The 22,052-nt window shown below is 38.8% G+C and overlaps 1 protein-coding gene across 1 annotated transcript in view; it reads right to left on the bottom strand.

Moving 5' to 3' along the window:
* LOC146390969 (uncharacterized) overlaps nt 1-21,744 on the bottom strand; it is a 36,222-nt gene extending 14,478 nt beyond the window's left edge. Inside the window, exons 1-15 of the mRNA XM_084922476.1 lie at nt 21,456-21,744; nt 20,930-21,193; nt 13,700-13,975; nt 13,198-13,497; nt 12,766-13,032; nt 10,916-11,164; nt 10,596-10,724; nt 10,450-10,465; nt 10,242-10,333; nt 8,543-8,602; nt 8,380-8,439; nt 8,200-8,262; nt 7,986-8,062; nt 7,836-7,880; nt 2,674-2,794 (exon numbers count right to left, since the gene is read on the bottom strand). Coding sequence (XP_084778602.1) covers nt 2,674-2,794; nt 7,836-7,880; nt 7,986-8,062; nt 8,200-8,262; nt 8,380-8,439; nt 8,543-8,602; nt 10,242-10,333; nt 10,450-10,465; nt 10,596-10,724; nt 10,916-11,164; nt 12,766-13,032; nt 13,198-13,497; nt 13,700-13,975; nt 20,930-21,193; nt 21,456-21,537 — 2,101 coding nt within the window. The 5' untranslated portion in view covers nt 21,538-21,744. The remainder of the gene's footprint in view (nt 1-2,673; nt 2,795-7,835; nt 7,881-7,985; nt 8,063-8,199; nt 8,263-8,379; nt 8,440-8,542; nt 8,603-10,241; nt 10,334-10,449; nt 10,466-10,595; nt 10,725-10,915; nt 11,165-12,765; nt 13,033-13,197; nt 13,498-13,699; nt 13,976-20,929; nt 21,194-21,455) is intronic.
* Nucleotides 21,745-22,052: the final 308 nt, after the last annotated feature.

The raw sequence follows: 22,052 nt of genomic DNA on the forward strand, positions 1-22,052 counted from the left end.
GGTCAAGGTATAAAAGGACAGCTGGAAGACTTTGGGCTCTGGGGAGTAGTGATGGGAATAACAGCGTTACTTTTTTCAGTAATTACTATTCCTATCGTTACAACGCCATTACCGTTACTAACAAGAAAATGCGGTGCGGTCCGTTACTATTTTTCAACAAACAGATGGTTGAAGCTGTGTTCAGCTTACCACACCCTATATCAGTTGCACGGAAGTAGCTGTCTACGTAAGTAATCTGGAAGCTACAGCTTTAAGCAGCTGTGGGCGCTCCCGCGGACGGCAATCACTTTCTGCCCGACGATCACTTTCAAGCACAACAACTGAAGCTAGGGGGGCAAAACAATCGCATGAGTGCTGCTGTTTGACTGAGGAAGAATATAGTAGCCATGGTAAACCAATCACACGACCACTTCAAGATGACAAAGCAACAAGGTGATATATACCAGTTTTTAAATTGTGTTGATAGGCCACGTGATAAACAATATATATACGTGCTTTTTCCTCATGGTTTCATCGCGTTTGCTGTCCAAGGACAGCGCTAGCAAGCACTCTCTGCTTATGACCAAAAAACAAAACAAAAAACAGCCCTTTCGTGTTGGTGGAAAAATGCACCATGTCAACCAATCAAAAATGATATGGGAACATGACATTTGGTTGTTTAGGAAGAGGGGGACGTTTTACGAGTGACGGCGAGAGAGAGTGTGAGAGAGAGAAAGAAAGAAAGAAAGACAGCAGAAAAAGAGAGAGAGCGAGTTTTGAGATGTGAGAGATTTGTGACGTTTAGCGTGTTTGGAGTGTGTAGTTAATGTGTTGTCTTGTGTAGTTAGTGTGTAGTGTTGTGGATAGTTTTGTGTTGTGTGTCAGAACAATGAGGTGACTGCTGTCTCCAGGTAGAAAACAGGAGTGATGCACCTGCTGTCAGACCTGCAGGTATCAGGCTGTGATGTTCTCCTTTATAGTGGACACACATTTTTGGAGTGGCACAAATAATTTGTGTGGCATCTTATTGAATGTAGAACAGCTGATTGTTATGTAAATAGTTTGAAATGGTTATAAAAAAAAAGGGGGTAAAATGTAAATGGCTGCAAATAACTTTGTTGTTTGCAAAACTTGTGCATATGATTTTCAATTTGACAATTTATATTTGCATTTAAAGTTATGAAATATGATTCAATAAACATGTTTGTGGTTGTTACAGTAAAAAATATAGCTTTTTCTACTCGGATTTTATGTTTTTTGTCTGATTTTAGATCAATTGTGTTAATACAGTATATCAAAATGAAAACATAACAGTAAATTCAGACACGTGAGGTTGTGCTGAAAAGAATGATACCAAACAAGGCAAAGTAAATAGTTTTTAACCCTTTAAAACCAGTTGGAGCGGGCACGCTCCATTTTGCGTAACTATTTTTAAATCTCTGTAGAACTGCAACCACGTAAGGTAGTGCAATAAATAAATAATTAATTTTTTGCATATGAAACCGGAGGAGTTGTATTGACATGTTATGCCATTAGCTTGTCCTAGGTCACGGTTTCCTTCCACATATAGTTTTCCAAAAATTGCATAAAAAGCTCTTGCAGCAACAAAAACACAATATTCCAGAAATATGCAACACTTCCTAGGTTGCAATAGACGTCAGCGCGAACTATCGTATGTCCACCATTACCTGGCCGAAATCAGAAGTAACGTTATTTTCGCGGAAAATGTAGTTTTTTACCTTCAGGGCCTGATAAGCCTATACTGGTGTTTTTAAAAGTCATATTTGGCTTTACGCTTTTCTGTATAGTTTCTGGGATGCTTAGAACTCAAATTGCACTGCTGGAAATAGTTTATTTTGATGTATATGCTGTTTTCTTTGCAAATTTGCACTATAATATTTATTTTCGTTTTTCCTGCAGGATATGAAAATTGGTGTATCGCAAAAATAAAACTATGAAGACACTCAAAATATATTTATTTTTGTGCAACTTTTTTGTATTTACAGTTTTGAGGAATAAACCTCTGAAATCTCTCTAACTAGAAATATATGTAAAAACAAAAAAAAAAAAAAAAGATTTTAAATTTTTTTTTTGTAGTTTATTGCACTTTTTTGCAATTTATGTAGTTTCTAAGCACCAAGTGCATACATATTACTAAAATGTGTGTGGGCTATAACGGTTGTATTGATGCACAGCAACTTGAAATGCTCCCAAAAATGGCACTACAGCATAAAGATAAGCTCTGGTGGACTTGGTTCTATGGTAGGTCTTAAAGGGTTAAAGGTGAAATGTAGAGGTAAAATCAAAAGTAGTTAAAAATGGCCAATTATACTCTGGACCCCAGAGGGTTAGACTTTTTTTTTTTAAAGTAATGCAATAGTTACTTTTCATTATTTTTAGAATCTTGTAACTCAGTTACTAACTCAGTTACTTTTGTGAAGAAGTAACTATAATTAATTACTTTGTCAGTGTTACGTGCCCAGCACTGCTAGGGAGACAATTGGAGTAATTTTGAAGGTATAAAAGGATCAGGGTGGCCCATCTTCAGAGACCAATCTGATGTTGGACTAATGTGTTTCTCTCCATGTTGCAGCACAATATTAAACCACTTAAAATCATGTGCACCTGTTGTTAGCAGTTTATTTTAAAACTTCCACGACAAAAGAAAATAAAAAAGTAAAACTGTTCAGTCACCTTGAGCGTGTCCAGTGCAGAGAAGTGTACAAAGCACTACAATAAAGACAGAAACTTCAGACATTATCAAACTAAAGAGACTGAAATACAGAAAATAAACAAATAAATGCATGCATAAGCACTTGTGGTTTATCAGTTTCTACTATAATGTGTTATTAGCTTATATTAAAATGTAAAATGCATCAAATTATTGTTGAGGAAGAAACAAACCTTTCTTAGATAAACTAAACCAGCTCCACTCTGATCTGAGTCAGTGCACTAAAATCTAATCCAGTCAAACAAACAACCATGTTGGTAACAAATACGAGAGTCCTCTGATCACATGACCTGAAATGGTACAAATGACTGATGCTCTGTTCGTCTTACTAAAACATTTTTATGGATCAGTATGAATCAAACAATAGAAGTCAGTGATGTACTCACAGAATAGGCCCAGCTCACAGAGCAAAGTGGCTCCCATCCTCACATCCAGCAGTGACACGTCTGAAAACTTCTACAACTTTCTGTAAAGAGAGAGAGTGAAGCAGCAGCACAGCAGATACCAAAGAACTGTGAAGGAAACAATAGTTTTTTTTCTGCTTTCTTCCTTTTACACTAAAATAACAACTTAACACGATCTGACTACAGCATGCTGTGATGTGTTTATACTATAGTATAATAGTATAATAATATAGTATAATATTTACACAATAGATTCTCAGAACTATTACTAATCTTAATAAATTCATACATCCACTCACACAAAAATATGAATAAAAAACAATAAATGTCAACAAATTTGTCTAAACAGTTAAACAAAGTCTTTGAATGCTGTTACACTGCTGGATCTAGCAAAAAGTTTTTTCCCCCTGTGGAATTGTTGATACATTGATACATTTGTGGGAACTTTCTATTTTACTGCTTTCCTCCAGTTTCTTATCAGTCTTCAAATTTCTAACAAATATCTGCTAACATTAAGTAATAAAATTACTTCTCAGTAATATGTTTATTATGGATGGTGGGAGTGCCCTTGATGGACTCTAATATTATACAGTTAAGGGTTTTAATGTATTAAACGTCAAAGCCAGACAAAAACTTTGAAAAGCAGTTTGCTTGAAAGTGTTTCAGACACTGGAATAACTGCATTGCAAGGCTTAAAACTTGACTGAGGTCTTACAGAAACAGGAGATTGCCTTTGCCTGCTCATTTTGTTATTAAGCAATTTTACCACTGATAATTATTACCCTCACAAACACAACACTACATAAACACCTCATTCAGATTGGTTCAAACTGCTGTAGATGGATAAGTGAACAAAAGCATTATAAAGGAAGAGAATACACTTTTCTTTACACTGTCTCTTTTATGCCACAGAGACAATCCCAAATAGGGTGCTGCTAATATCTAAGCAGCCATTAATTTCTCATACTAAAGGCTGTAACACAAAATTATTATATTGATTCAAATGTAAAGTACATAAACCACAACATCTCACTCTAAAAAAAGCTGGAGTATGATGGAGGCCACCTGCCACTTAAGTTTTATAAGCAGTTAAGAAAATAGTTTGAGAGATGAATAAAGCATTAACTGATAAACAGAGATGTCATACTCACGGACAGTAAATCTTCACAGCAGGTGTTGGTGATCCATGCACTTTCTCACAGAGCAGTTGAATCTATAACTAAAAATATTTCCTAATTGAAAAAAAAACTGAGTTCAGTAATGTAAAGTACTGCATTACATCAGGGCCGATTCCTTTAACGTGAAATTCTGGAGTGGTCATAAATTCACACACAGAGAGTGAGCGGCCTCGAGCAAAACTGACATTTAGCAGAAGTGAGCTTGAGGCCAGATGGCGTGCCCTATGTTGTTTCTCTCTTCCTTAAAAGTAGCTGTAACTGCTGCACTCAGTAACCGCACAGTGGGGCAGTTGGGTAATGTTGCCCAAATCAAACATTGGCTAACTTTAAACAGGGACGCTGTTCAAACCATACCAGGTAATGGATGAGTGTCAAGGATTGCTGTGTGGCAGGCAGGAGATTGGACCCAAAATGCAGGACTCACAACACACAGGAGTGAACTCAAAATACAGCTTTATTTACTGACTCAAGGAAATTATACAAAACTAAACTACATGGGGAAATTATAACCTAAACTTCAAGGCAACACACAACATGAGGGAGAACACAACACTGACAAAAAGAAACACGGGGCTTAAATACACTGAGGGATAACGAGGGCAATGACACACAGAAGGAGAGCACAGCTGGGAGTAATTAGGCAGGACGAGACAAGGGAAGCAAACTAAAAACACTGACATGAGACACAGACCTTCAAAGTAAAACAGGAAACACACCGACTGAACTCTAGACACATAAACTTAACAGAGACTGTGGCTGTATCCCAATTCAGGGTCTGCAGCCTTAAAGGCCGCATTTTAAGGCCGATTACGTCACAGCGACGCGACGAAGGCTGTCCCAATTCGAAGGCTGCTCGAAATGCGGCCCTCAAATGCGTCCTTCATTTCCCTGAATTTCAAGGACGTGGCGGTGTAGACTTCGTGGCCCAACATATCCCAGAATGCATAGCGCGGCGGTGGATGTGGATAATTTTGCCGAAAAAAAAAAACGGCGGATGAGGGGCGCCCGAAGAGTAAACCTTAAGTAATTACTGAATATTATGTCACTTATTTATGTGCAAATGTTTAATAACGAAGAACATTAAAACATTACTGTTGGCCACATGTCAGCAAAGTTATGTGACATTAGTGACGTTTGTACTAACTTGGTTTTAAAGCCTTTACTTTAAAATATACGCCGTTCAATAGCTGAGCTTAATCTTACAGAGAATGATCAAAGCTCTTGTAGAAACAAACAAACAAATGAACAAAAGATTTTCTCCTTCATTTCTGTCAAACAAAGCTGTATGAAACGTTTCCAGCTGTTAGTATCATGGTTGCTAGGCAACCTGGGCAGCGCAACGGAGGCTAGACCGTCCCATTTCACAAGCCTCGCACTTCCGGCCTTAGCGGTCTATAAGTACGCGGCCCTTGAGGATCGTTGAGGCTGCGTACTTTAAGGCTGCAGATCCTGAATTGGGATACAGCCTGTGAGACAGAACACAGAGACCTGAAATGTGGGACAGAAAGGCACAGAGTTAACAACAGGAAACCAAATAACAAAACCTAAGAACCAGAACTCAGGAAGTACTACAGAACCAGGGAGCTAGAAATACTAGGACAGAAACCAAAACAAAAACAGTTATAAACCATGATCAAATCAAAAGTAAAAGTATAAAACTCAAAACACGGGGTCACCGACCGAGAACCACGACAGTTAGTTTCTTAGACAGACTAAAACCTACTGAGATAAAACCAGACACCAAAATCAAAGACAGTATTGTTTGACTCCATTAACTGTTTCCACTGAAAACAATTAGAGTAAATCCAGATTTTACAGTTCTTTTGGCTGACCACATACAAAACACTGTCAGTCTGATATTTGGAGAGCAGAGCTGCAAACACAGCTGTTTGTATTTATGGATGATATAAGCAAAATTCTGCTTCTTGTTTGGTTTCCTGATGCACGTCTTTTTTAAAAGATATTAAACCACAACAGAGCTATACTAAGTGTGATTGGACTTTCCACCTGTTGAATTAAATGTGCTTTTTGCTGTTCACTTTAAGAGTTTGTGTTTGGGTTCTCGATCTTGCACCCAAACAGATTCCTTTTTAAAATATTTCCCATGTGGTGAAATTCTGGTTTTAAAGATGGTCATAACTTAGTGGGCAGGATGTGGGTGAGCATGGGGAAAAGAGAAATACTGTTTTGAAACAGAAGTGTGAGGTGAGATTTAATCCTGCTTCCTCTTTGAGCTAACACGTGTGTCCTTAAAAGTAGCTCTGAAAGCTCTATTCACAGAGATTTTTTCTTCCTTTAAACTTTCAGTTACCCTACAGTGGGCCAGTTCCTGGGGCTCATGGGAAAAGTTTGAAGTTAAAGAATCTTTGATAATCACAACATAATAAGCTGTTTAAACTTCAGTAAATGAATTTAGTTTTAGTATATAGTGAAATCAGCTGAGATCAAACTACATCAAGTGTCACTTTACATGAAATCTAAACTCTGTTTCAGAAAAATAGAAGTCTGTTTCCACTGAGAACACATCTGCAGAAACTATATTTTTCTGGGGGGGGGGGTTAATGAGTCACATGCAAACAATGCAAATTTCAGATTTTTGGAGAGCAGAGCAAAGCTGCAAACACAGCAGTATGGATTAGGTAAGCAGTAAATAAACAAGAACGCGGTTTCAACATTTGCACTTCTTGTTTGGTTTCTTTATCAGTGTCCTTTTTATGCATATTCAGTTGCAGCAAGACAAGTGTTAATTGTGCCATGCTAGAGTTAATAGCTTCTAGCAGGATCTATGCTACATGTTTGACATCTAAGAAAATCTGAAAGCAGCAATAAAGGTATGTAAGCAGTTCAGTAGAACACAATCGATTTGGAAATATCATGAGCAACAGTTATTAGTGAAATACAGCTGTGCTTCCTGCACTGCCCCCTAGTGATCAAATGGCTGTTACACTTGATGATGTATCATATTTATAAAGCTCAGTGTTATTGGGTTTGACTGTTATAGTTTACATTCAAGTCAATACAGCATCAGTCACAGCATTTATTTCAACATAATGTATAATACATTATGCAGTACAAATATGTATTGGTGCCCTAATGTAGCATGGCAAAATCTTTATTTAAAGCTGTATTGTCAGTTAAACCAGATAATACAAAAAAACCCTCAAAACAACAGCAAAACAGAATATTGTGTCTATATCATTACATACAAGCAAATCCCAGCACGCTGCAGTTAGCATGGGAGCCAGGGAATACAAATCTGTATATGCTACCACATATGAGATGCTATGATATATGCTATAATATGATGCTAAAATACATTAAATTAGACACGCCACTCTAATCTGATATTCCCTTATTCCAATTGAGCTGTCAAATATACAATTATATACGATTCTGAGACTTGTGCAAGATATTTACATATGCATGGGTCACTCACAGTGCCCTATTCAATGCTTATGCAAAATTTTATCGAGCGTGTCTCACTCAGAGGATGTAGGGAACATATACAGCATGCATATGCTCTAAACATTATAGTATGATTACATTATGCTTCTCTTTGGCTCTGCTGCTGTTGCTCTCTTCACTGACCTGTAAGGCAAACACAAAAAGACAAAATGAAAGATTTTATGTGGTGAGGTCATTTAATCTTGTCAGGGGAAATTGTCGACGTAATGAGACTTTTCATTGCGTGACTGCAGTGAGTTTACCTGCATTTTCCATGTTCACATCAGTGGAAAGAGGACTCTCATGTGGTTTATGATGCTTCCTTGCTAAGATAATCAGATGAATGAGCAAAAGAAAATAATTAATACATTTACATCAGTACTGCAGGTCAAAACCTTTCCTAATTAGTTTTTTTAATGTATTTTATCTTTTTTGCATGTGCGAGTATTTGTTGCATACTTACTGTTCTTTCTGGAATTTTTAAGCTCAATAAGAGAGTATGTGGCTTCGTGAGCTTTATCTGCTTCTGAAATATATATATTTTAGTTAAAGGATTATAAAAAATATCACCTGAATTACTGTTTTTAACTCAAATGTTTATGTATCTCTAACCACTCTGTGATATTCAAAACATGACACGTACCATTTTCACAATTTGCAGTCTCTTCCAAGTCAGCGATTGTTTCATAGTCGTGATTATCACCTTAAAAAAATAATACGCCAGAGTCAGAGTTACAATTTAAAGCTATGATATGTAAGTATGTGTATTTCTAGCTGCTGTGTGCTATTCAAAAGATACTGTGTACCATTTGGACCATTAGCAGTCTCTTCCGCAAGATGGACTGTTTCATAGGGTTCATAATGAGCTTGAAGAAACAAAGTCAGAGGATCATGTCAGTGCTATTAGAGCAAATACATGAACACAGTTTTGTGCAAAGACACAAAATTCGAATTTAATTTAATTACAGTTTTAGAAAGTTTGATTAACAGTTTGATCTCCCTGTTGCAGCTCAGTCTGGGGAGTAGGGATGGGTACCAGTATCCGGTGCCATGATGGCACCGGTTCTGACATAAACGGTAGTAACCAGACCGAAAAGCAGCGCACATTTCGGTGCTTTATTTCGGTGCTTTTTTTTCCTGAGATGTCATAAACTTAGAATTCTAGCCAATCATTTTACGTTTCCGAGGATAGTAGGCGGGCCCAGGTACGTACGTTCTTTTAGAGCAGAGCTACAGATTAAAAATGCCCAAGGTAAAGCGGTCAAAAGTCTGGCTGTACTTCACAGCAAAATATGCAAACTCAGCAGCCTGCAACAAGTGCTTTAAGCTGATACTGTGATACTGTCAAAGGAGTCAACACCTCAAATCCGATGAAACACCTGGCGACGCATAGCGTTTTTTTTAAAAGCCGAAAAATGCGCCGTATTTGATAGCTTGCTGCGAGACCTCACACCGAGCACATCTACTGCGGGTGTGGTGCCTGTTATCAGACCCGAAGTTAGCAACATCCCCCAAAAACCTGAAGAGTAGAGTCCTGGCCCCTAGCCCTGCCAGTGTAGCAGAAATGATGATGGATGATGATGGCAGCAGCAGCCGCCGTTCTTCTCTGCGTGAGTAGCTTAATGTTGTTCGTGTGTAATTTACGTTGAGTAGGCTAACCACGTTATTAAATTAATGCATGTAAGGTGAACTAGCAAACACCGTCGTAGTTACATGCGGCTGTCTTCTTGTTTGATGGCAGATACTCCCTTCACCCTGGCCAAAAAGGCTAAAATGACCAAAGAAAAAGTGGAAAACAGTTAAACATGAGAGGTTTTTGGACAAAGTTTGTGTTTTTTCCATTGTTTAAGCACTGCTTCCAGCCAAGAGTGATACCATATATGCCCTATAGCTGCAGAAAAGGCTAACATTGTTATCTTTTTACAAAAAAAAACAGCTGAACATGAGAGGTTTTTGGACCAATTTTGTGTTCTCCATTCTTTAAGCACCGGTTTGAGCACCGTTTAAGCACCAGCACCGTTTCAAAAGTACCGGTTTGGCACCGGTATCGGATAAAACCTAAACGATACCCATCCCTACTGGGGAGAGTTCCTCGTCTTTCCCCACATTGTGCATTTTCCATTGTTATACCTCTCTGACCTGTCTTCCCCGTGTTGTTTGTGTAATGTATGTATGGTCGGAAGGCTAAGATGGCGCTGGGAAGGCTGGCAGCCTTAACCCAATTTCCCCCGGGATGAATAAAGTATTATCAATCAATCAACAGTGTATTAAAAATATTGTATGTGTTGTAATGATATGGAACAATAACTTTTGTTGATCCTTCAGTTCATTTAGTTAGATATACATTTCTGTGAGTAAATTCTGGTTTAACTCAGTTTTTAGGATTTTTTTGATTATTTGCCCAACTTTTTGTGTTTTTGATATTTGATTGATGACCAGATGACCAGAACTCCTGGACTTTATGAAGACTAATTATTAATACTAAACTTTGGTTTAAGCACTGACCATGCTGAAGAGATTTGTATTCATGGGTTTCATCCTGATTGTCTCCATGATTTCTGGTGGAGTCTTGACTGTTGATGTCCGACTGGATCGGCCTAATGAAAACATAACAAATGCACAGATAATAACATAATACAGTAAATTTAGTACAGTAAGAAAATTACTGCTGAATGTTTAAAATAAAAATAGGAATGCAGAGATTTATACCAACCCAGTAAAGCATAAATCTGTCAAAAAAGGAAAATTATTTTTTTGTTAATCCAAACTGTTTTACTTCTATTTAGTGCTATGATGTCATCATATGTTGGTGTGTTTGAAAAATTTTATATTTTGTATCAAGTAAGAAAAATGTCTTACCCTTCACTTTTCTATAGCAATACAGAATACTCCTTCCTAAGAGCAGGAGAATAATAAGAAGAAAGACTCCACAAACCAGTCCAACCAACCACAGAGGAAACGAAGAGCTTTCAGGACCTGATGGAGCTACTGTGATTGTAAACATTAACAGAAAACATTAAGAGACTTTATGTGAGATTTTTTTCTAAACATTAAAAAACATATATTCTCAAAGAAGTAGAGTCAGGTGACAAGAAGACAAAACACATACTCAATGATATACGCCATCAATGAGTACTCTATTTAAAAAAAAATCCATCAACTGTTTTGATCCTGCTCACCTTTAACTGACATCCAGCTCTGTGCTGACTCTCTTCCTGAGTACTGACACTTGTAGAAACCTTCATCAGACTTTGACACTGCAGAGATCTTCAGCTCCCCTCGGGTATCATTTTGAATAAGTTTGTCATTGTGATAGAAAAACACATTGGAAAGTATTTTTTGTGTTCTCAAACTGCAGCTCAGACTAACAGAAGCTCTCTCAGTCACAGGATGAACAGGACTCACCAGGATAGGATCATAATAATTATCTGTGAAACAATCAATGGTGGTCCTGTTAGATCAGAAAAAAAGCTGAAGGGCACCAAAGTTACATGATGATGTGATACCTACTGTTCTGTGTATAAGAACTACTGTACAAGAACTTTTTTTTTTTACCAAATGGACAGCTGACCTATAAAATATAGAGTGCCTTAGACATGGAATGTTAATCTCATGAGACTTGGGCTATTTCCATATATCAGTTAGTAACAGCTAAAAGACTTTGGGCTCTAGGTTGACAGTTGGAGGTATTTTGAAATATGGGAATTGTCCTTGTCTTCAGAGTGAGACTTGTGTTGTAATATAATGTTGAGCTGATTTGATGCAGCATTAATGAAAACAACTCACCAGCTGCTTGTTTATGCAGTGGCACATAACAAACACAGCCACACAGGAAAAGAGGAACATGAGGTCTTACTTTAAGTGTACAGTGGTCCCTCGTTAATCACGGGTGTTACGTTCTAAAAATAACCTGAAATCTGCAAAGTAGCCAACTTTATTTTTTACAATTATTATAGATGTTTTAAAGCTGTAATACCCCTCACTACACACTTTATACACTTTTCTCAGACAGGCATCAACATTTTCACACTTTTCATTCTTGTTTAAACACTCTCAAAGCTCAAACCTTCGTAGAAAAATAAGTCCAGTATTATAGAATGAAACCAAAGATCAAACCCTGTTTTCAGGTCCAGAACATGAGAATAGAGCAGCTGTGAGAGAATTCATAATTCTCTCACAGCTGCATTAATGAATCAATGGTACGGAAGTAGAGGAAGCAAGAAGAATGAGTTGAGTAAAGTTTGACTTATCTGACTGTTTTGTTTTGCTTAATGCGCCTTATAATCCACTTATGGTCCAAAAAATACAGTAACTTCTACTTTCCTTTAGCAAGTCCAAAAGTCCAACTTTTTGTGCAATGGCTAGCATCTTCCTCTGCCTTTTGGGTGCTACCACAGGTGCCTTTGACAGTGCAAAACGTTTCATCGACATTGTTGTGTTTGTTGGGGAGAAAACTTACAAACATGCAGTTCAGCACTTCAGAGTGATAGAAGATTTATGTAAATTTGACAAACTGAACGCATTCTGTACACGACAGGAGACAGCACGAGATTGATTGACAATGGTCTACAGCCAATCAGGACGCAGAACACAATGCGCTGTAAAAAAAAACCCAACCCAAAAACCATGCAAAATTGCACAAAAAAAATTTGCGAAACAGCGAGGCCACGAAAGGTGAATCGCATTATAGCAAGGGACCACTGTACTGTACTCTGCTTTGCTGGGTTTTGCAGTTTTTGTTTGTTTGTTTGTTGTACATATGTTAAAAAGTAAAACTTAGTGGTCTGAGCACTCTGTGGAGAACCCACAAAAACATATGTATAATAACATACTCAGACATTTACTGCTTATTCACTGATAAGGGTCGAGCTAAAATAAGACTTAAAATTGCCTAAATGTCCCACATTTTGTCTGTTTTTGACAGATTTACTTTCATACAGCAGTGTAGTGGGGAAAAACTGTGAGGTAATGATTAACATAAAGGGGGAAAAAATGACCAAAAGAACATGATGAATGTATAATAACATACTCTGTACAGTGATGTTGACTGCATTGCTGAACTCTCCTGATCCAGACTCACACCAGTACACTGCAGTAGGTGACTTTAATATGTAACTGATGTTACATGTGGATCCAGTCATTCTCCCGCAGTTGGAATAGAACAGGGTGCCATCATTGGGGAACCGCTTCACTCTCCACTCAGTGAAGTTTCCCTCACAGGTCAGTGAGACAGAGGCATACATCGAATTTTGCACACTGTCAGGACTCACTGTGAGAGTTGCTGCTGAATGAACATCTGAAAACAACATGCAGAGAGGAGAACGTGAAATAGCAATTAAAAACTGCACTTTGTTAGGCAAAGATATATACCAATATCACAAATGAAAAAAATTCAATTATTCTTTAGGGGACCTTTAAAGGTAAACATCAGCTGCACTGGTTACAATAGAAACAAACTGACCTGCAGACCAGACAAACTTTGGTTGACTGTGATCAGTGTGATACTCTGGGTCTCCTCTTCCAGCTCTGCACACATATCCTGCTGTGTGTGTCTGTCCATGAATGATGTAGGAGTCCTGTGCAGTCCCACTGCCATCAAGTAGCAGCTCATAACTGGAGGATTCCTCTGATAGATCAGGAACAGCTTTATACCAGTAGAAGCTCCATCCTGCAGACGGATGTTCAACCTCACAGTTCAGAGTTACTGAGGCTCCAGGACTCAGCCATGATGGAGACACAGTGAGGACAGGATGGGGTTTATCTGTTCAACAAAGATTTGCTCTCAATGTTTTGTCTCTTAACTCTGAATTCAATGTCACTAAAATGTTGACTCACAAATATTTATGATGAACTTTAAGAGTGAGACTATCTAAACATGTCCAATATCTCAACATGTACTAATAAAAACACATTTTTACAAACTGTTTCTATTTCCAGGTTAAATGAACTAAGACTCTACTTACTGTCAGAAACTGTCAGTGTGACTGAATCACTCCACTCTGTTGTTTCATGCTGTGAACTTTTCATTCTGCCCTTACAGCGATAGTTTCCACTGTTGGATGATGAAGCAGATCTAATCCTGTATTCACTTTGATTTGGAGCTTTTATCATGCTGTTTGTTTCCCACTCATAATCCCACTCAGTGTCTCCTCCATGGATCTCACATCTGACAGTGATCGTCTCACCGCTGTATATCTGAGTCCAGGATGGCTGCAGGGTCACATTGGGCTTATTGGAAACTGTTCACAGAAAAACATAAACAACAACAAGTAAAATTAGAGTAGATCTAGAAAAAAAAAAAATCAGTCAACGATACAAAATTTTGTGACCATTAAGTTATTCACACTGTCACAGGAATGTGACACACGAAACTAACAAAACAGATAATGCAACATTTTCAGGGGATGATGAATACAAAAATCCAAAGAAATGGGATTAATAAATGGATGCTTGTTATTAAAATGTATAGTTAATAGCTTTTGTATGGGTGATGATCTTTGTGCAAAGATTTGTTGAGATTATCACACTTGTTAAGGAACTGGGTATATACATACATACATACATACATATGATGTAATTACAGTAAGATGACTGTAAAACAGGCATTTGTGTCACAGATAAACTGTTTGGCACACTGAACACCAGCATCTCTACACTCCACTGTCATTCTCAGCAGCTCTGCTGAATACACAATGTCATGTTATCATCATTTTAACAGCTTTTAAATTGTAAATGTTTAAAATTTACTTGGTATGCATTACTTGTTTACTTTCAGCTGCTCCTTTATTCACATAAAATAAAGAGCTACACATGTTTTGTTTGGAAAATGCTCTTCCTGACACAATCCAGGATTCTGTGTCTCCTCTGAGCACTGAACTCATTGCCTTGTCAGACAAATATATAAACCAGCATCTACATCATACAGCCACAGCTACAAGCTTTTATTTATAATCTATAATTGACTGTGTTTTCATTAGTTTCAGGTGGACAAACACATTTTTAGGAGAAAAAACACAGTAGAAAAAACACAGGAATACTTGCATCTGAACACTTTGCACACTGACAACATCCAGTGTTTTTACTTGATGTCATTACTGGTTATTATTAAAAAAGAATAATGCATTACACATATATTCATATACTTTTTGTAATTACTCATCTGAGAAAGTAACTTCTTACACTATTTGTCATGTTACCAAATGCTGTTGTCATCAAATTCCTTAATTATTTATCCAAAACAACAGTTATCACAACATTCAAGGCTTGAGCGGTCAGCAAAAGTCGCATTCTCCCATCATCCACTCATTCAAAAATTCCCTCGATAAGTGAACAGGTGATATGACAATCACTACTACCGCCAACATCAGCAGAAAGTCAGCAAAAGAAAGCAAAGTTGAAAACCAGCACAAAAACACTTCAAAGCAACAGTTCAACTGTTCAAATATACACAGGTATGGAGGCTGCAATGCAATGCAATGTTCTACGCTTGAGTGCTCATCACTGTCTTTGTTACCTGCGCAAGTCAGTGAGTTAGCAGGGCAGTTTCCAATGTGGATATAGACATAACTACTCATAAGATGAGGTCACAATGGTAAATTCAAACTGCTTCCAGGACAAAAACAGTTGCATTATGTTGCTAACACAACTTTAGGTCTTTGCAAGCACCTGCACACACAGAATGCTAACGCTAAGCTAGCCAAGAGCCCAGAGTGATGCTAAAGCTGAATAAATGCAGACCCCGCTTGACCCAACCCAGTCAAGTAAGCTGTAGTGAAGCCAGCTGCTGATGAACTTTTTCAGGTAACAAATGGAGCAGTCAGACTGTAGTCTCTATTTCTACCTGGGTTTTTTTTTTCATGTAATTATTTAGCAGAAAATAATCTGGTGACTTTTGCTGGTGTTATTAGGAAAGTATGACCACTCTTTGACTGAAAGCTCGCTCTTACTCTCAACAAGCAGCAGGCGCTGCCCTGCGCACCTCGCCCATGCCAAAGCGCTCACAGACGGCGGATCATCCTCACTCAGCAGTCGCCCCTAGCTGCTGTCAGAGATGCTGGCCTCTACGTGTCCAAACTAGGGATGGGTACCGGTAATGGCACCGGTTCTGACATAAACGGTAGTAACCAGACCGAAAAGCAGTGCACATTTCGGTGCGAAATGTCCCTGAAATGTCATACACTTTGGATTCTAGCCAATCATTTTACCTTTGCAAGCGTAGTAGGCGGGCCCAGGTACATACGTTCTTTTAGAGCAAAGCTACAGATTAAAAATGCCCAAGGCAAAGCGGTCAAAATATGCAAACTGCTTCAAGCTGATACTGTGATACTGTGCAAAGGAGGTAACTCCTCGAATCTGATGAAACACCTGGCGACGTATAGCATTTTGTTAAAAGCCGAGAAATGCACCGTATTTAATAGCTTGCTACTAGACCTCACACCGAGCACATCTACTGCAGGTGGGTTGCCTGCTATCGGACCCGGAGTTAGCAACATCCCCCCAAGAACCCGAAGAGGAGAGTCCTGGCCCCTAGCCCTGCCAGTGTAGCAGAAATGATGACGGATGATGATGGCAGCAGCAGCCGTTCTTCTCTGCGTGAGTAGCGTAATGTTGTTCGTGTGTAATTTATGTTGAGTACGCTCACCACATTATTAAATTAACGCATGTAAGGTGAACTAGCAAACACCGTCATAGTTACATGAGGCTGTCTTCTTGTTTGATGGCAGAGCTCCCTTCACCCTGGCCAAAAAGGCTAAAATGACCAAAGAAAAAGAGGGAAACAGCTCAACATGAGAGGTTTTTGGACAAAATTTGTGTTTTTTTCCATTGTTTAAGCACTGCTTCCAGCTAAGAGTGATACCATATATGCCCTATAGCTGCAGAAAAGGCTAACATTGTTATCTTTTTACAAAAAACAGCTGAACATGAGAGGTTTTTGGACAAAGTGTGTGTTCTCCATTCTTTAAGCACCGGTTTGAGCACCGTTTAAGCACCAGCACTGTTTCAAAAGTACCGGTGTTACTCAACCATTTCTTTTGGCCAGGCTGATGTAGTTGAGTTTTGCCGCACTTGTAAAACATGTCAGATTGCAGGAAAGCCAAACCAGACAGTTCCTATAGCTCCTCTTCATCCTATACCAGTACTTGGTGGACCTTTTGGACGTGTCATTGTGGACTGTGTTGGTCCATTGCCCAAGACAAAGAATGGTAATCAGTTTTTACTGACTGCAATGTATACTTCGACTCGTTTTCCAGAGGCTGTCCCACTCAGAAGAATAACTGCACCTTTGGTGATTGAAGTTTTGACAAAGTTCTTCACTACTTTTGGTCTACCAAAAGTAGTCCAGACAGACCAAGGAACTAACTTTCTGTCTAAACTTTTCAAGCAGGTCATGCAGACTCTTGGAATTAAGCATGCTGTGTCAAGTGCATACCATCCTGAGTCTCAAGGAGCATTAGAGCGCTGGCATCAGACACTCAAGGCAACATTGCAGAAATACTGCTTGGATACTGGAAAAGAGTGGGATGAGGGAGTACCCCTGATGGTGTTTGCCATGCGCGAAGCTAAGCCAGAATCCCTTGGGTTTAGCCCAAATGAACTAGTGTTTGGTCATTCTGTTCGTGGAACTTTGAAGTTGTTGAAAGAACAGTTCTTGTCAACAGACCATGTTGTGAAAACTAATGTTCTGGATTATGTTTCACAGTTCAGAGAGCGGCTCCATAAGGCCAGGCTGGCAGCTGCAGAAGCCCTCTCCTCTGCTCAGGGGAAGATGAAGAGTTGGTATGATAAGAAAGCCGTTCCTCGATCTTTCAATCCAGGTGACAAGGTTTTGGTTCTTCTACCAACTGCTAGCTCTGCATTGTCTGCCCGCTTCCGTGGACCATACCAGGTGGATAAGAAAGTAAATGACACTGACTATGTGATTAAAACACCAGACAGGAAGCGTAAAACACGATTGTGCCATCTCAATATGCTCAAATATTTTCATTCTAGAGCTGATCCTCTCTGTGGTCCTGCAGATAAGTCTGTGGCATCTCCGTCAGAGCAAACCTCATCTCCAGAAACTCTCTTGTTGAACTCTTCCTCAGGATTGAGGTCGAGTTTAGATGAAGACGGGCTCAAACTTTGTGATGCCAGCTACCAGAATGCCAGAATGCTTAATTCTGAGGTACTGTCCCAGTTGTCTATATATCTGTCTCACTTGACCCGTGAGCAACAGTTAGACATTGAAAGGCTCGTCAACTTTCATTTAAAACTCTTTGGGGACATGCCTTCCCGTACTACTGTAATAGAGCACGACATTGATGTTGGGAATGCAGTGCCTATTAAGCAGCATGCTTACCGTGTGAATATGGCAAAAAGGGAAATGATCAAGAAGTAGACTACCTTCTGAAGCATGGATTGGCTATCCCAAGCTATAGTCCATGGAGCTCTCCGTGCCTGGTTACACCAAAATCAGATGGAACACCTCGCTTTTGCACAGATTTCCGCAAGGTAAATGCAGTAACAGTGCCTGATTCCTTCCCACTGCCCCATATTGAGGACTGTATTGACAGCGTCGGATCTGCTGCTTATGTGAGTAAGCTTGACCTTCTTAAAGGTTATTGGCAAGTTCCTTTGACAGAAAGAGCATCAGAAATCTCAGCTTTCGTAACACCTGATCATTACAATATACAGTCATGGCATTTGGAATGAGAAATGCTCCTGCTACCTTTCAGAGGTTAATGTCAACTGTATTATCTGGTGTGGCAAACTGTAATGTTTATCTTGATGATGTGGTCATCTATTCTTCCAACTGGTCAGAGCATGTCGACACTTTAACCACTGTGTTCAAGCGTTTAGCTGATGCTTCCTTGACCCTCAACTTGGCTAAATGCGAGTTTGGTAAGGCTACAGTGACCTACCTTGGAAAGGAAGTTGGGCAGGGCAAGGTTTGCCCCATCAGTGCAAAGGTTAATGCCATCCTCAACTTTCCTGTGCCAACAACACGCCGTGAGCTGCGCAGATTTCTGGGGATGGTTGGTTACTACAGGTGTTTCTGTAGGAATTTTTCTGAAGTCGTAACACCACTGACAAACCTGTGCAGCTCGAAGGTACCATTCATTTGGAGTCCTGAGTGTCAACATGCTTTTGAATGTGCAAAAGGTCTTCTGTCGAGTTCACCTGTTCTTGTTGCTCCAGACTTTTCTAACCCTTTCAAGCTTGAAGTGGATGCCAGTGAGGTGGGGGCTGGAGCTGTTCTTCTTCAGGATGATGGACAAGGAGTGAGTCATCCTGTCTGCTTCTTTGGCAAGAAGTTCGATACTCATCAAAGACAGTACTCGACAATTGAAAAGGAGACTCTGGCCATGCTTCTGGCTCTTCAACATTTTGATGTGTATGTGGGATCTACTTCCCAACCTGTAGAGGTCTTCGCTGATCACAATCCTCTCGTGTTCCTCTCTCGTATGTATAACAACAATCAACGATTGATGAGGTGGGCTTTAATTTCACAAAACTACAACATTGAAATAAAGCATAAGAGAGGATGTGAAAATATTGTGGCCGATGCCCTCTCAAGAATGTGATGGTGTAAGGTTAACAAACTTATATGTTTGTTTTTCTGGGTGGGGGTGTTACATCCCCCAGGAGGATGTCTCTTCTCCCTACTAACCCTTTGTTTTGTCCAGGCTCCACCTCCTCTGTCCTGATTGGATGCTGCGCAGAGTCCGGCTAATTGGTAATCAGCAGAGCACTATTTAAGGCCTGTGGAGCTGTGCTTCTGGGCCCTCTGGCCATTTTGGTTGCCATACCTGTGCAGGCTTGCATGCCTTTGTATCTTGTATGAGCATTGTTGTTTTCATGTTCGGACTGCTTGTAGGGGAGAGCTGCCTTTTGTTTTGACACCCTGTTTTCTCCTGTTTATGTGTTGTTAGGTAGGTTATGGTTATAGGTTGTATATTTTGTTTCTTTGGAGTTAGGTAAGTTTCTTTTATTTCTACATCAGGGATGTTTTGTTTGTTATGTTGGCCTTGGCTCTCCCTGACGTTGTACCTCAGTCTGAACCCAAATCCCATCACCAGTATTAAATAAAACCTTCTAAAATTACCATCTTGGCTCCTCCTTCTCTATCCACCTTTATGTTCGTCCCTTCAACCCCTTAGACTAGCCAGGGGACGTAACAATCGGTTTGGTACTGGTATCGGATAAAACCTAAACGATACCCATCCCTAGTCCAAACTGCAAATGAATCGCACATGAACAAAGCCACTGCTCCCGCCCTTCTTTTACTCTTATTTTTTGTGAATCACAAGGTTTAAAACTCCATAAACACGCACACACAAAGTAACTACACCAGAGTGCCCATTTCGGGTCACTTTTGCCGGCACCAAGACCAAGTAAGGGAGATGGAAATGTGATAGCTAAAAGAATTTAATTTGTAGTTGTAAATGTATTCTAAATGCACTTAGGGTGTTTTTTTACTCACTTTGTCTCTTCCACAATGTTATTTCTCTCTCCTACAACATGTTACAGGTTACAATTACATAAGCATGATCAATTATGCAAATTAGGAGATGACGTTATTTAGCGACTTCTAGTGACTTTTAGGATAGCCAATAGTGATTTTCCTTACTGAGGAGTTGGCAACACTGGTCCTCATTAGGATAGGGATTTGTGTTGGTGTGTGGGGCTTTAACCTCATTGTTATATTGTTAAATGGTAATTATGTGACAATGTGTTTGAGGTCATTTTACAGGGAAATGCAATAGTAATGTAACAAAGAGTGCAACACATGACCTACTTCTTGGAGTAATCAGTAATGTCCTGCATTACTTTTAATAAAAATGTTCTGTGTAATACATTACTTTTTTGAGTAACAACCCCAGCATTGATCACAATAAAGATCTGAAATAACTCTGCCATCCACAAACATTTCACCCACAGCCTGTAATTAATTTGCATGAATGTGATGTCTTTGTTATGATGCTTAGAGATGGCGGTGACTCTCAAAATGGAGCCAATGAGAATCAAAAGAGAATCGGAATCGCTAAATTCTTATCAATTCCCATCCCTAGAGAGAAGCTACTGGAGTTACATCATTCAAATATTATGTTTGAATTTTTATGACTTCAAATACTGGTCTAAAAAAATGGTACAAAAATTTCACTTTCACACACAATCAAAACTTTGTATTCCAAAAGAAATATAAAGCTCACCATTTTCCTGAATGCTGACTGGATCGCTTTCTACTGTGAGTGAATTTTTCTTTCTCCTTCCTCTGCAGGTGTAGATGCCTCCTTTAGAGATACTGATCTGTCTATCCGATCCAACTTCTAATGTGGACCTGCTTTTGGATGAGGTTTCTCTGAACCACTGATATTCAAAGTCACCAGAGTGCTTCAGATCACAGGTCAGTGTTACATTGCCCCCTGCTGGTATGGTTGTGTTGTCTGCTCTGAGAGTGGCCTTGATTTCAAGTTCTGTCATTTGGTAATGAAAAGACACAAAAAAAAATAAACAAAAACCCTGAATATACATTTAATACAAACTAAAATATGACTCACACTGGAGTCATGAGATTACAACACATCTGGGAGCAAAATCTTAAACAGCAAAATAAAGACAACGTTGTTCAGAAAAGGTAAATGTGTAATAGTAGTTGGTTAACCTATAATTTTCAATTCAAGACTTTTAAAAGTTACTATGTGGGATAATCACTACAAAGAAGAATATGATAACTACCTGTGCTTGTGGCTGTTCTTGTCTCCTCAGTGGTGGCTTTTGCTGGATTACTATTGGAATCTGCTGAGATGATCACATACATTCACAAGAAGAAAACTGATCGGCACGAAGGCAACAAACTACAAAATACAAAAAATCAAGCTCACGGGTGAATTTAACATGTTGTATGTAACATCCAAATATTACTTACAATATAGAATGTATAAAATTTTTTATCAAATATATCAACGAAGGTGCTGGGTCAAGGGAAATATTAAACACTTCACAAAATTGAAAGGCAAAGACAACTATTTCTCACCTTCTGCATTTCCACAGAAAAATGTGCTGAACACTAGAACAAATATTAATATCAAGACATTATCAACCTGGCAGAAAATCAGAATGTTGAATAGAATATCAATAATGTTTGTTTGTACGTATATACTATGAGATCATAAACAAGCTGGGAACATGACAAAAAATAACTGACAGGAATTTTTTTGAAATAAGAAAGAATTACAAGAAATACTAACAGGGTAACTTAAAAAAAAACATAACTACAGTAAGTTTAATTACTTTTTCTAAACTTAGTCAAAGAACCAATTTTACATAAACAAT

The sequence above is a fragment of the Perissodus microlepis genome, chromosome 3, assembly GCF_051167445.1.
Source record: "Perissodus microlepis isolate ML-2025 ecotype Zambia chromosome 3, ASM5116744v1, whole genome shotgun sequence".
Lineage (NCBI taxonomy): Eukaryota > Metazoa > Chordata > Actinopteri > Cichliformes > Cichlidae > Perissodus > Perissodus microlepis.